This window comes from Nicotiana tabacum, chromosome 6 (assembly GCF_000715075.1).
Source record: "Nicotiana tabacum cultivar K326 chromosome 6, ASM71507v2, whole genome shotgun sequence".
Taxonomy (NCBI): domain Eukaryota; kingdom Viridiplantae; phylum Streptophyta; class Magnoliopsida; order Solanales; family Solanaceae; genus Nicotiana; species Nicotiana tabacum.
In genome coordinates, this window is record NC_134085.1 from 19,448,640 (window position 1) to 19,467,070 (window position 18,431).

Here is an 18,431-nt window from a genome sequence, read left to right on the forward strand (position 1 = left end):
TTGCATTTATACCCGTTTTTTAGGTCACATTTTAACTTGTGCTCGCTTTGCAAAAAAAATTACAAGCGTACCCATTTTTTCGTGCAAAGGCAATAAAGTAAAACTTCAGCATTCTAGTAGACAGGCCTGAAGTAGCAAAGGCAATACGCTGAAGTTTTTTTGTCCTGGATAAGCTTTTTCAAACACTTCAGCAGAAGATGCTGAAGTTATTTAGTTCATTTGTAAAAGCTTCAGCAACTAGATTCATTAGTTTTGTCATAAAGCTTTTTCAAAAACTTCAGCAGAAGATGCTGAAGTTATTTAGTTCATTTGTAAAAACTTCAACACTAACTAAGCTGAAGTTTTTTTTGTCCCGGATAAGCTTTTTCAAAAACTTTAGTAGAAGATGCTGAAGTTATTTAGTTTATTTGTAAAAACTTCCACACTAAATAAGGTGAAGTTTTTTTGTCCTGGATAAGCTTTTTCAAAAATTTCAGCAGAAGATGCTGAAGTTATTTAGTTCATTTGTAAAAATTTCAGCACTATATAAGCTGAAGTTTTGAAAAAGCTTATATAGTTTTTTAACCCATACAATCACTATATTGGATCTTCATTTCTTTTCTTCTTTATGAACGTTTTTATGGAGCAAATCAGTAATTACATTAGAAAAAAGTGCCTTCGGTGGAAATAAATTAAATAATCATAAAGTTTTAGTGATATAAAGTGAAACTATTACTTTAACCCCACAGATCAATTCATTTGATTCAAAGAAAAAAGGATTACATAAAAAATGCGAAAAAAATTAAAAGAAATCGTGCAGCTTATGTTAGTTGATTCATTGTTATTGATAAGTCGTAACAATGAAGACCAGATGTTAACCTATGTTATCGTACTGAAAATATCTTAAGAAAATGAAGGACGAGAAGGATGAGGAGAAAAGGGCTGGAATTGTTTAAAAAGTGGGTACAAGTTAAAACTTTTTTTAAAAAATGGGTATAAATTAAATGGGAGCGACCAAATAGAACGTCTCATGCAATTTTTACAAGTTTCTCATACAATGTGTGAGTGGAACTCTTTGTCCCCCTCTACCCTTCCTTGATATGGGGGAACGCCCTATTTTGGATCATTATTTAAGTCGTACCGAAAGTTATTCTAAAAAAATTATTTTACCCACTTTGGACACTACTTCAGATATAAAGTAGCATAATATACGTCTAAAGTTGTGGAATATAGAGGAAAACGTCTTTAAGTGCATACTAAAAATTAAAATGGCTGCACTTAAATTCGTCTTTAGTGCAGTGCAACCAATATTTTTTTTTTGGTATGCACTTAAGACATTTTTATCTGAAGTTCAGATGTATAATATGAATTTTTTTACCTAGAAATAGAAATTTGTTTTTCAAATTTCAATAATCCAAAATACGATTAAATGCCCAAATTTATTCCAAAAAGTTTAAATTTAAAATATAAATTTAAAATATGTATATATATATATATATATATATATATATATATATGTATGTATGTATGTATATGGTGGAAATCGACGGCTCAATTTCACAGGCATCAAGGCATCTCGAGGGCTTCCAGTGATCGACTCCGAGAATTCTCAATGGCCGACTTCGAGACAGTTCGACTTCGAGACAGTTCGACTTCGAGACATTATAATTAATCACCGGCCCCGAGACATTGTGAATAATCGGTCTCGGCAGATCAAGGTGGAGTTTCCAAGGCACGTGCATATGGCAGGTCAAGTTTAGTGGACTAGCCCAAAAGGCGAATCAAGGCACTTAATGGCTGTACCAGCCTCATATCTTTGTAATTAATGTGTTTGTACTATGCTGGAATTCCCCCTCATATATAAAGGGGATCCTTATTATTTTGTAAATACTTATTGCTCCATACTAAATATACTTGAACATTCTCTCTGCTCTCTAACATATTCTCTTGATCTCATTACTTCATTTATTGCTCATATTTATTGTGTTCTACTTTAAGTTCATCATTTATTGCTTATTATTGGCCATAAAGAGCTGTCATTGATTTATTTATAACTGTTAGTCTCCATCGACTACCCTCGATGGGGAATTATACGAGCTTCAGACTCGACCCCAAGGCCCTCAAAGAAGCAAGCTCGAGGCCCCGATTGACAACGATTCGGTTTGATTAACATCTCGTTTCTAAGTTCTTTTCTTGATTCCAAGTACTTCACATAGCATCAACTGCCTAACAACTAAATAGATCACATATTTTTAGAACTGCTAAATTAAATTTAATTGTTATTACCATTTTCATGGTAAACAGTTTGGCGCCCACTGTGGGGCTAAAAATAATAGTGATTATTTTCTTGCTGGTTTAACTACATAACACAAGTTATCTTTCACACCTTTTCTCACCCAAGATCTTTGATTCCAGGTCAAAATGTCTGACTCAGTAAGCAACAATCTCGAGAACCATGGAGAAAATGGTGTGGACATTCCAGGTGTTGGTGTACCGCCACGAAACCCTGAGAATGCACCAGAACCAATTCCCGTGGACGCGGTCTCACGCGATGCTCAATACATTGACGTAAGCTCCAACACTAACAGGAGCGTGCACGAAGGATACCAACAAGAAGCTCAGAAAACCTTGGCTAGGGAAGAACGGGAGGTTAGCCTTCACATTATTTTTGAAATGTTACAGGCACAACAGCTAGCGATTGCTCAACTGCAAAGTTACCAGAAAACTCCCAGCATGGTGGCGCCGGGGACGGCTCCCCCAGCCGAGCAGGTACCGAAGAGATCAAGTGACAACGGGTTGGTAGTCGACCCCGCCATCGTAAAGATGCTTGAGGACCTCACAAAGAGTATCGAACCGGGCGAGAAGAAGATAGAAGCCAATGACAAAAAGGTCGAGACCTACAACTCTAGGGTTGACCAAATCCGGGCGCACCCCCGATCCTGAAAGGTATGGATTCGAGGAAGTTCATACAAAGGCCGTTCCCAGAGGAAGCGACTCCTAAACCCATCCCAAAGAAGTTCAGAATTCCAGACCTTCTGAAATACAATGGAACCTCAGACCCCAATGAGCACGTTACTACTTACACCTGTGCAGTGAAGGGCAACGACCTAAAGGACGATGAGATCTAGTCTGTCTTGCTAAAGAAGTTCAGGGAAACACTCTCAAAAGGGGCCATGATGTGGTATCACAACCTAGCTCCTAACTCTATAGACTCATTTGCCATGCTGGCAGATTCTTTCATAAAGGCACATGCCGGTGCCATCAAAGTAGCAACAAGGAAATCTGACGTCTTCAAAATCAAGCAGAGAGAGAATGAGATGCTGCGACAGTTCGTATCTCGCTTTCAAATGGAACAAATGAAACTACAACCAGTCTCCGACGCCTGGGCAGTATAGGCCTTCACTCAAGGTCTGAATGAGCAAAGCTCGGTGGCTTCAAAACAACTAAAATAGAATCTGATTGAGTATCCCGCCGTGACCAGGTCAGACGTTCACAATCGATATCAATCGAAAATTAGGGTTAAGGACGACCAACTAGGAGCCCCCTCGGGCTCGGTATACCCAAGCAGGCTTCTGGCGAAGGAGCCAAAGCCAAACAAAGAAAGGTACCAGCCATACACCAAAGACAGGAGAAACACCCCGAGGCGTAACATACCCCGCATTGATCAAAGAATGGATCGAGGCCAGAATCCTCAGGGACTCGACAATAGAACTGGGTTCGATAGGTACACAGGACTGACGTAAGTGCCTCACTTGTCGGAATACAATTTCAACATCGATGTATCAAACATCATGTTCACCATCAGTAAAATCAGAGATACCAGGTGGCCAAGGCCTGTACAATCGGATCCTTCACAAAAGAACCACAACTTAGTGTGTGAATTTCACAACACACGGTCAGAGGACAGACGATTGCCGACAACTCCAGGAAGAGGTAGCCCAACTACTCAGCAAAGGTCACCCCCGGGAATTCCTCAGTGACTGAGCCAAAAATCTGTTCCGGGAAAGAGAGGCGACCAAAAAGAACGAAGCACATGAGCCGCAACATTTCACCCATATGATCTTTTAAGGTATCGGTTCCCTATAGGAGCCCACGGTCAGGAGAACGAAAACATTTCTCACTAGGAAAAAGCAAACTCGAGGCTCTATCTCAGCCCCATAACGACGAACTGGTAACTTCTTTTCTTGTGGATACATTTCAAATTAAAATTGTGCTTGTGGGTTAAGGTAGCTCGGCCAATATTATCAGGTCGAGGGTGACAAAGCAGCTTGGACTGCTTGACCAAATTATGCCCGCCCCTCGAACCCTCAACGGATTCAACACGGTGACCACAAGGCTTATTCTCGGCTGTTTTTGAATGAACAAACAAAGGGCCGTACCACATCCTTCGAGCGGATAACTAAAGGCCTACCGAGGTTCAAAGCGCCATTGCCACTAAGGTACAACCATCTCCCATTTCAAGTTGCACCTTGTACTCACCTTTATGCAGGTGCCCAACTGAGACAGTCGAAACGTTAACCCAACTTGAAGACCTTAAGGTTTTAAAGCATCTATTGCACTCTTTTCCTTAGACCGAGTTTTTATCCCGAAAAGGGTTTTACCGGTAAGGTTTTTAAAGAGGCAATAACTATATGCTACATAAGGAAGATCAAACAAGTATTCAAAGGCTTCTTTTGCAATCAACTTCGAATATTGGGGGGCATCCCCCCGGAAGGACACCTATACGGAGAAGCCAAGATACGCCAAATGAGGTCTCGACAGGAAAATAATGTACCGGGCCAAACAGTCTAATGAACCGTGTCCGTATAGAACAACTAAGCCTTTAATATCAAAGGCATGTATGTTTGTGCCAAGTAATCGAAGAATATTTCCCAAAAACGCCCTGAACACTCGGGGACTAGCGTCAACAACTCGAAATAGTATGACCCCCGGGTCGGAGCTTCAAACTTGTAAGCCCTCAATGAGGCAACATCAACATCGCAAAGTGGCTCCAGAGCCAAAAATGTCCCAAACACTCGGGGATTGGCGTAAAAAATGCAAGGACACATGACCTCCGGGTCAGGAACTTTGAAATCGTAAGCCCTTAATGAGGCAATACCAACTTTACAAGTAATGGCTCCCGAGTCGAGGAATCCTCTACCACTCGGGGACTACCGTCAATCGCCATCTCCATCGACTTATCAACCCCGGTCTCGTAAGACCTACATAAGGCAACAACAATATCTATAAGACCTCAAGCAAGGCATAAACCATGCTTGTACCAAGTATCCAAAACTGTAAGAACTCAAAGACATGTAAAACTTGTAAGACCTTATTAAAGGCATAAACCTGATCTCAAAGTTTAGGCTATATATCGAACTTGTAAGACCCTAAAAAGGCATACCCTCGATATAGATGTCGATACTACTTCACTCGGGACTTAAAAGCTTCGACCAAACACAAATGACTCCGGTCACAAGGCTGTACTAGCCAAACTAATGCGACTCAAGAAAGCCCAACCGTCGATATAAAATCACAGGCCTTCAATTACTTCGAATATTCTTCGAAAGGAACCGGTTAAACAGGCTACCCTCAATATAGGCAAAAGAGCTTCGACCATGTCAGCTCCTAAGCACTGGCTTTGAGATACTCAGCCTCCGAGCCAAACCTCCTGAGGTGCTCGATCATCGCCACATAATGACTCACAATCGAGGTTTTTTATTAAACTGTCGAAGAGTCGGGCAAACACTATTTCAAAAAATCCTTATCGAGGGAAAAAAAGCCTACATAAAAGGTCGTATCGACACAAGGCATAAGAGCCACTGTCGCCAGACCACATACATAAAAGTTTGCATCGACTCAAGGCGTAAGAGCCATTGTCTCCAGCCCACATAAAAGGTCGCATCGACCCAAGCCATTGTTGCCAGCCCGCACAAATTCAAAAACTTGAGGGTCGAATGAGCTCAAGTCGAAACCCAATTCGGAGACTGAACCCAAAATAGTTAACTAAATATGCCTAAGAGCAAAAACGTAAGAGCCATTGTCGCCAGCCCACATAAAAGGTCACATCGACCAAGCGCATAAGAGCCTATGGGCTAGCCTAATGAGCCTCAGGGACATACCGTGAATCTAAGGATTCCTCTCAAAGACCAGTTCATCTGGCTAGAATCAAGGCAAAAAGAAACACAGAAGATACAAAACCACGAGGTTTCCTCTTTATACATACATCTGAAAAAATACAAGCTCCATTTATAGCATATTTTGAAAGTACTATATACAGAAAACAGAGAAGGAAATATACGTCCCCTTTGGGGACTATGGCCCCATGGCCCCTTCCTCGCCATCCTCGGCATTGGACAGAAGGAATTTAGCATCGTGTTCTTCCGCCTTGGCTTGCTTGATCTCTTCCGAGAGGTCGAAGCCCTTGGCATGAATTTCCTCGAGGGTTTCCCTCCGGGATTTACACTTCGCCTACTCTTTACAATTGATCTCACGATCAAGAGCTTTCCTCAGCTCAGCTATAGCATCGGCAACGCCCTTCAAATAGGCCACCACTTTCTGGTCAGCCCTAGTGCGGCTCATTACAGCCTCAGCTCAGGCATTCACCACCTTGGCCTTCGCCTTCAAAAGCTCGGACTCGAGCCTTATGATCATATTCGCTCGGAGAATCATTTGCATGAGCATTCTGGACTTGCACCTCGAGGGTAGAAGCATTAGCCAAAACATTCTCCTTGGATGCAACATGGGCATCTACCTGAGCCTTCAACTCGTTAAACTCACGTTTGGCCCGCCCAATTTCGCCCCAAAGTCGTTCCAGCTTCTCCGTTTTGATCTCCAACTGACATATCGAAACATTAATCTCCGAAAATGAAAAGGGGAGCATACATCAACACGAAATATAGGTTACCTGTCTTTCAAAATAGCTTTCGCAGTTTCGACTTTGATCCGCCTCACACTTCAGGTATACCAGTTCACTTTCCTTTCTCGCACAAAGGATCCTAAGGGATTTCTCCCTGTCCAACGCTTTCCGCAGCCTGGCCTCATGGTGAAGCAGCTCGGACTTAAGCTTGTCAAAGGCCTACAAAGGAAAATTCAATAAGAAAGGAAGGGCGCAAAACCAAGATAAGCATATACCGGCTACCAAAGCTTACCATAAAGCCAAATTGTTGAGCCTCACCAAAAACCGAGCCAATGTCCTATGGCCTAGTATCCCCCGAAGCGCCTTTGGTAGAAAAAAAGGAAGGCGCCGCATGACCCTCGTTCCTCGAAGTACCTTCGATGGGAACGGGAAATGTTCTTTCGAAAACAGAGCCTCCAAAGCTGGAAGATCGACCGACTCATCTCTTTTGAACCTCAAAAAAGGACTCGCCCCGCCGTGAGCATCCTCACACCTCGGAGACTCTTTTCATTTATTATTGATCCTCGACCCTGAGATCGGCAGAGTCTACTCCTCCCTCAGGGGGCACGGCCTCATATCGGAAAAATCTCCAACACCTGTGGAGGCAGAGTTAGTGTGCTAAAAAGAAAAGTACCTTTCTAAGGAAATAAGCCACTAAACGCCTATCGTGATGCTTTGCCTCTCATATCCCCTTGGACAGGTCTCTCCACCTGCGCTTATCATAGGTCGAACAAGCTACCAGCTTGCGGGACCATTCAGCCAAATCAGGGACCTTATTCGGCAACCAAGGAATCGCTACAAAGAATGAAATAGAAAGATGACTTTATGGATCCCACCTCCACTATGGACAAAACGATAAAAATACAGGTATGCCACTTACATGGGAAATTCCATTTCTCAGGAAATGGCAAAAACTATCCATGGATAATATCGACTGTCCGTGCTCGAACGAAGTGGCTCATCCACCCTTGGTTCTCTTCCTCTTTGTCGTTTATGGTAGGGGACCGAGTGGATCGACGTTGCATAGTAATCAAGCCCTGGTAATGCAGCGGCCGATATAACCTAACAAGATGGCTGAGGGTGAATTCGAGCCCGGCCTTATCCGCAAAGTACCTTATTAACAGCACTATCTTCCAAAGGGATGGGTGATCCTACACCGGGGTAACCTGATATCTCATACAGAATTCAAGCACGACCCTGTAGGGGACCCGATGTAAAAGGATGCGTATACACGCTCAAAAACCCCTCAACATGGGTCATGATACTCTTCTCCGGGGAAGGTACCTGCAGTACCACTCCTTCTCCCCATCCGCAATCTTTTCTAATCATCTCGAGGTGATCCTCCCTTATTGAGGAGATGAAACTCGATGCATGCTCCCGATGCCTTTGAACATTGGGAGGTCTCTCCAACGTAAAGTCTCTCCTCGAGACAAAGCACCTCAAGGCCCGCTCACCGGGTAGCGACGGTGTACCACCGACCGAACACGGAATAGAGGCAGAACTCCCCTTTCCTTTATGGGCGGATGTCGACGTAGCAATCATGGCTACGGTAAAATAGGAAGAGGAGGATGAAGATTTGGGCAAAGGTTTTGAGTTGAAACGACGGGAGGACTAGTAGAAAGAACAAAGTTCTATGGAAGAAATAGTTAATCAGAGTAGTAGAATCTCCATTTGAGAAGTAAGCAAGTGAATATATAAAGGCAGGCAACGACTGCTCGCCTACTCAGAAGACCAATTAATTCTGGCCATGACAGTGTCACATTTTTTGGGAAATGTACTGGTAGGACTACCCGGGGGGTCCCATTATCAGGTCGCATGAAAGTTGTTATCACGCAAAGTTCGGGAGGTATCGAGACCTCGAGGTTTTCCTGCTATCATAAGCATCGGCCCCAAAGGAGCCATCGACCTAATTTTAAGATAGAACCTGATCTCGGGGGCCCCGATTACTCCAAGTACGAGCTCCAAAGAGCTAACATAAAAATTCAAAGGATAACTCCGCAAGAACGATAGAGTATAAAGAATGGAAAGACTTGAAGCATAAAGATTCTCCTGCATTGCCAAAAAATATATTTACGTGGGGCGTCTTTACAAGACTTGTTTCCCCGGGAGTACATACACAAAAAGAAAGAAGAAAAGCAAAGACCGCGCATGCCTACTCTTCATCGCCACTAACCTCCGAACTATCTCTGGGACCTTCATCCAAAGCGACTAAGAGCGCCCAATTTTTCTCCGATTCTCGGGCCTTCTCGATCTCAGTTGAGAGATCGACACCTTTGGCACTGGCTTCCTCTAAGGCTTGCCTCCTAACCTTTGCACTAGCGTGAGCGACAGCCCGAATCAGTTTTTGCTTGGCCTCCACCGATATACTTCGGGCTATTTGATTCGCAGTGGCGGCGTCCTTCAATGGCACCGGCCAAACTTTTCTTCCTCTTTTTGCCTTTGTCAGCATAAAGAATATGAGGAAGAAATGCAAAAACATAGTGAAAGCGGCAAGACGGATTTTACCATGGTTCTTGGTGACCCACCACATTTTGGCCAGGTCAGGCCAAGACCGCCCAAGATATGGGAACAAAGCATCCAATCACCTGATCCATCCCGGCAGATCCTGAACCGCTTCGGGATACCAAGCGGCAGCTGCAAAAATCGAGGGGAGATCATTTTTTTTGGAAGAAAGGTTAGAAGACCACAAAGCACGTTCGAAGGAAAAATACTAACGCTGTATATTCCACTTCTCCGGGAATGGCATCCTCCCGGCTGGGATGATGTCCGAGGTCCTTACTCAGATGAACCTGCTCATCCACCCTCGATCCTTGTCCTCATTAATGCTCGAGAAAAATGATTTTTTGGACCGATGGTGAAGCTTAATCAAACCTCGATAAAATCAAGGACTATACAATCTTATCAAATGGTCGAGGGTAAAAGTCACGCCCTCGACCTCATTGGAGAAGTGGCGGAGCATGTAGACTATCCTCCAGAAAGATGGATAGATTTGACCAATCGTCACTTGGTATTTGTCACAGAAATCAATAATAACTGGATCTATCTCCGGGGAAGAAGGGTTCGAAGAATCGACTGGACCAAAAGTGAATGAGTAAGTATATACATAAAGGAAACCAGCTTTTGTGGTCCATTACGCTCTCGTTAGAGCGGGGGATCTCAACCAGCACTGCCTTCCCCTATAGGCAGTCTTTCTTCACTTTCCTTATATCGATCACTATGCTAATATACCGGGACACTTGCATCGGCCCGGTGTAGACAAAGGTTTGTCGACGGTGAAATCCTTCGTCTTATCGAACCCAATATGAGTGCACTGCTCAATGGTGGGTATCACTTTGCATTTTCCTTTGGATGTTCGGGATGAAGAGGCAGCCTCATCTTTCCGAGGAACTGTTTTGGAAGTTCTAGCCATGGTGATGGTAAAGCTTTTCTGAGAAAGTAGGCAAAAGATCAAGAATGGATTAAGAAAAGAATGTGAAGGGGGATGGATTTAGCCTAGAAAATTTGAAGATATTGTGAAAGTATGAATTATCAAGCGACTGATGCATTTATAGGAGCCGTGTGGGCAGCAGAAAGGATGAACCAATAGTGGGCCGTGGGCTTCTCGATAGTCGTGTTTGACAGCGACCCTTGCGCGGCTTTTTGAAGTATGGCATTTAATGCTCTGAATGGGCTGACATCATAGCGATAATGCTTATGGAGTAGGAGCTCAAAATTGTTTCCTATCACTTTGTTCTAGGAAACGCGGGGACTATCTATATACGGTGAAAATCAACGGCTCAATTTCACAGGCATCAAGGCATCTCGAGGGCTTCCAGTGATCAACTCCGAGAATTCTCAATGGTCGACTTCGAGAAAGTTCGACTTCGAGACAGTATAATTATTGACCGGCCCCGAGACATTGTGAATTATCGGTCTCGACAGATCAAGGTGGAGTTCCCAAGGCACGTGCATATGGCAGGTCAAGTCTAGTGGACTAGCCCAAAAGGTGAATCAAGGCATTTAATGGTTGTACCAGCCTCATATATTTGTAATTAATGTGTTTGTACTATGTTGGGATTTCCCCTCATATATAAAGGGGATCCTTATCATTTTGTAAACACATGTTGCTCCATGCTAAATATACTTGAACATTCTCTCTGCTCTCTAATATATTCTCTTGATCTCATTACTTCATTTATTGTGTTCTACTTTAAGTTCATCATTTATTACTTATTATTGGCCATAAAGAGCTATCATTGATTTATTTATAACTGTTAGTCTCCATCGACCACCCTCGATAGCTCCCAGCCGAGCTTCAAATTCGACCTCAAGGCCCTCGAAGAGGCAAGCTCGAGGCCCTGATTGATAGCGATTCGGTTTGGTTAACATCTCGTTTCTAAGTTCTTTTCTTGATTCCAACTACTTCACATAGCATCAATTACCTAACAACTAGCATAAAAATAGATCATGTATTTTTAGAACCACTAAATCAAATTTAATTGTTATTATCATTTTCACGGTAATATATATATATATATATATATATATATATATATATATATATATATATATATATATATATATATATATATATATATATATATATATTAATATTAATAACAAATTTAATATAAGTTTCACTCACCATTCAAACCTTCATGTTAGAGATGCTTTCAAACGGTTAATTATTCTCCAACAGTATAAATAATTAAGAAGATGAAAGGAGGAGAAGAAAAGGAAGAAGAGGAGGAGAGGCTGAGGAGGAGGCAATATATTTTATCTGAAGTTTACTAAATTGGGAATATATTAAATATATTTTAAGATGTGGATATAAGTTAAATAATAGTGTACAAATAGGGTTTGGTATGATATTCTTAGTCATCGATCTTTAAGTCCAACATAGAATCTTCTTGTTTTGAGGGATAAAAAAGATAAAGCTAACTAGAGTCCCCTCCTCAATGTTTTTATTTTAGAGGCCAACTACTATGAGCCCGTTTGGCCAAGAAACTTTTTTTAATTTTTTCCGAAATCTGTGTTTTGGTTATAAATTTGAAGATAAATTTTGAAATATTTTGAAAACTTCAAAAAGCTGTTTTTTAAAATTTTCACTCAGATCACTCATAAATTTTTTAAAAATAAGTCAAAATTATATTCATGCTCAAATACAATTTTAATTTTCAAATATCATTTTTACTTTAGAAAAAAATAGCTTTTTTCAAAATTTTACCATTCTTATGTCCAAACGCCCACTATGTTTCCGTGGTTCGCCAATTCTTTGCTAGGTGCTCCGGAGTCAAAATAATGCGCCAAACTGCCAGCCTGAAAAGCACCTACCCTTCGTTTTGTTTTTTAGCCTCTTTTTTGGGGGGGGGGGGGGGGGCGTGGGGTGCAGGAGGGCATTAGGGATAATAACTGGAATAGAGGGAATAATATAAACAAAACGTAAAGGTGCTTCAAACATGTACTACTAATAGTTATGAGTTCACCACTTATTTCGAGGAGTGGTTTTTTTAAAAATATTTTTGGTGAAAACCGTTAATTTTTGACTAATTAACTTAAAATTACTTTTGATCAATAATTAGTGTTTGATCAATCTTTTAATAAGTGCTTTTAAGTATATATTTTTCAAACATAAAGGTGCTTCAAACATGTACTACTAATAGTTTTGAGTTCTCGATTTATTTTGAGAAGTGTTTTTCTCAAAAATATTTTTGGTGAAAAATAATTAGTGTTTGGCTAATTAACTTGAAAAATATTTTTAAACAGTAATTAGTGTTTGACCAAGTTTTTAAAAAATGTTTCGAACATATACTACTAACATAAGTCTTTCCAAAATTATGGTACAGTAAAACTCGTTGATAGTGTGTAAAATTGATTGGAAATGTAATTTAGGTTTTTCTGTACTCTCTCATCTATACCCAGAAGCAAGCCCTCTTAAACAAAATCCTATAATAATATACTTAGATGAAGACTGGGATTTTGTCAGTGCAATAAGAAAGATAAGAATAAAAAAAAAGTATGTACTAGTAAATAATATCTCTTTTCACCTAATTTATGTGAAGGTGTTTGAATATCAAAAGTGAAACGAATTATTTTTTTAAATACTTTGTATCATTAATTATTCTGACTAATAATACTTTTTATATAGTTTTCATATAAATTTTATTTCGAAAAATTTAAATTTTTTATGTTCAAATATCTAGTCAAAATTTAAAAAATTGAATTCTAAAAAATAAAAAGCATCACATAGATGTAATAATAAAAACAAACATAAAGATGCTTCGAATATGTAGTATTAGCAGTTGTGTGTTCTCAATTTTCAAGATCTGTCATCAGTCAAAAATGGAATATCAATATCAAGTTATCTCTCAAAAACCCCTCATCACTTCCCATTTTGATTGAGACGGAAATCACAAGCAACCAAGCTCTTTTTTGGCCGTCGATTTTAGTAACCTTTTTTTTAAAAAAAAAATTATTTTGAAAATATTGATTTATTGTTCATACAATATGATCAGTTTTTGAAATAATTTTGATTTTTTTTTCAAGTTCCCAAAATTTTGTTTAGGACAATTTTTTGATAGAAAATATTTCTTTCGCTCACAAAACTTCTAAGTTTTTTTCAATTAAAATGCACATCCAAAATAACTTCAATTTTCGAATTTCAATACAAGTTAAATTTTTTTTTTTCAAGTTTCAATCAAATTTACATACAAACGCTAACCAAATAACTATAAATAGAGATATTGTAACTCCACAATTTCATGCAATAAGAGAATGCAATTTCTTCCCATTCTTTTCTTTTCTCTTCTCCTTGTTTTTTCTTTTCCTTGCCCTTCTCACTCAGTGAGATGCAATCCAAAAGATAAAAAAGTCCTTTTAAAAATCAAGAATGATTTAGGCAATCCCTACCACTTAGCCTCGTGGGATCCCAACACAGATTGCTGTTATTGGTACGTCGTAAAATGTGACCGGAAAACCAACCGGATTAATGCTCTCACCGTCTTCCAAGCCAACATCTCCGGCCAAATTCCGGCCGCCGTCGGCGACCTCCCTTTTCTCGAAACCTTACAATTCCATCATATCACAAATCTCACAGGAACCATTCCCCCAACTATTACTAAACTCACTAACCTCAAAATGTTAAGACTCAGTTTCACTAATCTCAGTGGCCCTATTCCTCAATTTCTTAGTCAACTCAAGAATTTATTTTTGCTTGAATTAAACTACAACCAATTCACTGGAACAATCCCATCATCACTTTCTGAACTCCCTAATTTATTAGCAATCCACTTAGACCGCAATAAACTCACCGGACAAATTCCAGAATCATTCGGAAAATTCAGAGGTCAAATCCCAAGTCTTTACCTTTCACATAACAGCCTCACCGGCCCAGTACCAAAATCTTTAGGCAATTTGAATTTTACAACACTTGATTTCTCAAGGAACAAGTTAGAAGGTGATGTTTCTTTCTTATTTGGAAAGAACAAGGCAATTCAGATAATTGATTTGTCGAGGAATACATTACAGTTTGATCTTTCAAAAGTGGAGTTCCCGGAGAGTTTAACGTGGTTGGATTTGAACCATAATCGGATTTTTGGTAGATTACCAGAAGGATTGAAAGATTTACAGTTACAGAATTTGAATGTGAGTTATAATAAACTTTGTGGACAGATTCCACAAGGTGGGAAGTTGCAGAGCTTTGATGTTTACTCTTATTTTCATAATAAATGCCTTTGTGGCTCTCCGTTGCCGGAATGTAAATAATTCCGGTGACCGGAAAGTGTTGCCTTGTCGGCTACTTGGTAAGTATATTAGGTTTATAGTGGAAATGTAATGTTTGACTGTATTAGGCTATTAGCGCAATAACGAGTGCAGGACAGCTTTCGATATGTACTCAGTACTTTCACGTCGTAATAAGATAAAGATTTTATATTTTTGTATTTAGCGTTTTCAGTTTTGGCTGTGGATATTTCACGAAAATATTATTAAAGGTTTCATAAAATTTAAGAATGTTTTTTTCTTTTTAGAACTGATTATAATATATTTAGTGAAATTTCTTAAATAATTTCAAAACAGTAAAATCTTTACTACGCAAAATTTTCATTAAAATATTATTGCATTTGCATTGAAAAGTTATTTTTCACTCAGCAGCCAAATATCGCCAAAAGAATCAGAAAATAACTAATTTTGTTTCTCAATTTTCAATCATTATCCAGTTGATTTAGCCAGAGGCTTCACGCGGCGAAGGTGTGTTCCTAACTCGATCAGATTTCATTCAAGGGTCCCTCTTTGAAGTTTTAATGTCAAAAGCCACCGCATTTAGATATATTGTGGGCGCAGACTATGCGACTAATAATGGTAACATGATTTTACTAGTGCTAGTACAGGAAATCACCGATAACATAAAGTTTTTACTCAATTAGCGCAATTATAAAAGATGACTCGTTTTATAGGAGGTTATAGAACTCAGTAAGGATGTTTTTTTTTTTTTTTAAAACTGGATGCATATTATAAAACAAACTAAAAACTAACCGTTAGGGGTTACAGACAGATTGTTTGCGGGTGAATATATCAAATTCCCCACTTCCTAGCCATCATTAATAATATTACAGTCCATAATTTGTCTTTTAAAAACAGTTCCTGCAATGTCTTCCCAAAAGACATGCGTGACAAACACCGGAGGAACTGCTGTTAAAAAAAAATATCCTCAAAAACGTTCTTGTTAGTGCGCCCTCATTTGCCAGCAGGTCAGTAACTCTGTTGGTCTCCCTGTAGTTGTGCTTCACCACCACGACGCCTAGTCTTTGGATGATTGACCTGCATTCATGAATAAGTGAGTCAAAAAGGAGGTTCCCATTGATTAGCATTCTAATTACCTCAGTTGTATCAATATTTTTTTCAAACGGTGTTAACTGTCTCTCTTTTGCAATTTGCAGCCCTTTCAGAATTGCTAGCAGTTCTGCGTGAGTGTTAATGGTGTGCTAGATGGATCCCATGTAGCCTAGAACCCAGTTTCCACTTGCATTTCTGAAGGCTCCTCCCAGTCCTCCCCTTTCAGGATTTCCTGTTGCAGCTCCATCAACGTTGGGCTTGTAATTGTTGGTTTTTGGTGGCTCCCATTTGACCCATATATTTTTTTTTTAATTTTGGGTGCTTTATTCAACATAATGGTTACATATTCAGTTGCCTTAGCTATAGCACTTTTAGAGTCCACCCTTTCCTTTCTGTTATTGAAAAGATTGTTGTTCCTTGTGAGTCAGATTTGCCAGAAGCAGAATGGTAGTAGCTCTTCCCAGGTGATGATGCTGTTATAGTTCTCTTTCTTAAGGGATGCTCATGCGTTTGGCCAATCCCTAGCAGTGAATGATGGTATAGGAGCATTGTTGTTGTTTGTGCTTTGAGAGAGGATTGTTTGCCAGAAAAAATTGGCGTTTGTGCATTCAAAAAAGATGTGCCGTGATGTCTCATTAGCCTCATTGCAGAAGCTGCATGTGGGATCTGGTTGCATCCCACCATGATGGAGAAAAGCTCCAGTGGGGAGCCTATCATGGAATAGTAGCCAAAAGAATGATTGAATCTTTTTGGGGACTTTTAGTTTCCAGATCCATAAAAAATTGTAGCTCATGATTTCCTCTCTTTGGTGTTGAAAGCTATCCAAGAGGGAGTAAGCTGATTTTGTGGAATAGATTCCATTTGAGGTGGCTCCCCAGATCATTCTATCTTCCTTAATTGGGTTAGGTGAGATGAAGGTGTTGTAGATGGATTTTTGGATGTTTTGAGGGATGGTAAGAGAGATGGTAAAAAGATCCCAAGTTCCATTATGATGAGCAAAAGCTACAGTTTTGGCCATGTCTTCTCTTATCAAAGGTCTTTCTATTAAGGACCTTATAGCTAGAAGATTATTTATCCAAGGGTTATTGAAGAAGCTGACCCTGTTCCCTGAATGCACTACCCATCTTTTTGCTTTCATACAAGTTTCTCATCCCTTTAGAATGCATTGCCATGTGTTGGACTTAACTTTTTAGGGGGTTACTCCAGTTGCAGTGCTTTGCAATCAGAGTTTTTGCCCATAGGGCTAATGGATTCTGGTATTGCCTCCAAGCAAGCCCTAAGTGAAGGGCTCTGTTTTTCAATTCAGCTTTCTGAATCCCTAGTCCCCCTTATCCTTAGGCATAGTGACTGTTTCCCAGGAGACAAGGTGCATCTTTCTTTTAATGGGAGTAGTACCCCATATGAAATTCCTTTGTATTTTGTCAATCTCATTGGTTGTTTTTGCAGGCAGCTTAATGTATTGCATTACATGATTTGGGATGGAGTTCATGGATGCTTTTGCCAAAGTGGTTCTCCCAGTCATGTTCAGCATGCTTGTTTTCCATCCAACCATTTTAGAATGGATATTGTAAATGATGAACTGGAAATCATTGTGAGTTGGTCTTTTGTGGAAGATTGGGAAGCCCAGGTATTTTTTAAAGTTTAATGAAGCTTTTATGGCAAGAGTGTTTGAGATGAGTTCTATTTGTTGAGGTTGACAATTTGCACTGAAACATAGACTTTAGACTTGGTAAAGTTGATCTTTTGCCTAGATGCCATGTTGAAAGAGTTGAGAGTACTCTTGATTGTGTTATAACTGGCTTGGTTAGCTGTTGCAAAAAGGGTTAGATCATCAGCAAAGAATAGATGAGATATCTTAGGGCTACTTCTGCTAATGCTAATGGGGAGCCACTCACCCTGGAGAACATTTTTGTCAATGTCTCTGGAAAGTCTTTCCATACACAGGATAAACAGGTAGGGGGAAAGAGGGTCACCCTGTCTGATGCCCCTAATAGGTATGAAAGGGTTTGTTTGCTCTCCATTAACAATGACAGAGATGGTGGAGGAACTGACACATGACATGATGAGATTGGTGATGGTATTTGAAAATTTGAAAGCATGAAGGGTTTGCTTAATGAAAGACCATTCTAGTATGTCAAAAGCCTTTTCCTGATCAATCTTTAGAATCAGTTAGATTTGCCCTTCATTTTCCCAAAGTGTATGATGTATTCTTGGACAATGATAGCATTGTCTGAGGCTTTCCTGTTGGAGAGGAAGCTATCCTGACTAGGGCTAATGATGTGAGGGAAGTAAGGCTTGATTCTATTGATAATGATTTTTCTCACTGTCTTGTAGACAAGATTGCATAAGCTTATGGGTTTGTAATTTTTTATCATTGAGGCTTGGGGGCATTTGGGAATGAGGCATATGAGGGTTTCATTGATGACTGGATTCATTGTTGATGTGGAGGAACAATTTTTGCAGAATTGAATGATATCCTTACCTACTATGTCCCAGTATTTTTGATAGAAGAAAGGGTGAAGACCATCAGGGCCAGGGGCTTTGAAGGGATTGAAGGACATAGCACATTTAATTTCACTATCCCTAAGAGGCATCCCAATTGTTGTTTGTTGAATTTGAAGAAGCATTGCCCCTGGATTTCAGAAAAGGATAGGCCATTCTATGACTGGGGAAGGGATGTTGTGTAAAGCTCTTGAAAGAATTTTGAAATTGATTGCTTTATTTCCCCAGGCTCAAACATCCACTGTCCTGAGTCATCTTTGAG

General features: G+C 39.9%; 1 protein-coding gene across 1 annotated transcript; it reads left to right on the forward strand.

Moving 5' to 3' along the window:
- Nucleotides 1–13,596: 13,596 nt before the first annotated feature.
- On the forward strand, nucleotides 13,597–14,767 carry LOC107799852 (polygalacturonase inhibitor-like; the record flags this gene model as incomplete). The annotated part of the gene is given in 1 exon segment (NM_001325679.1): nucleotides 13,597–14,767. A coding segment is annotated over 1 exon segment (990 nt). The 3' UTR covers nucleotides 14,600–14,767.
- Between the last annotated feature and the right edge of the window lie 3,664 nt (nucleotides 14,768–18,431).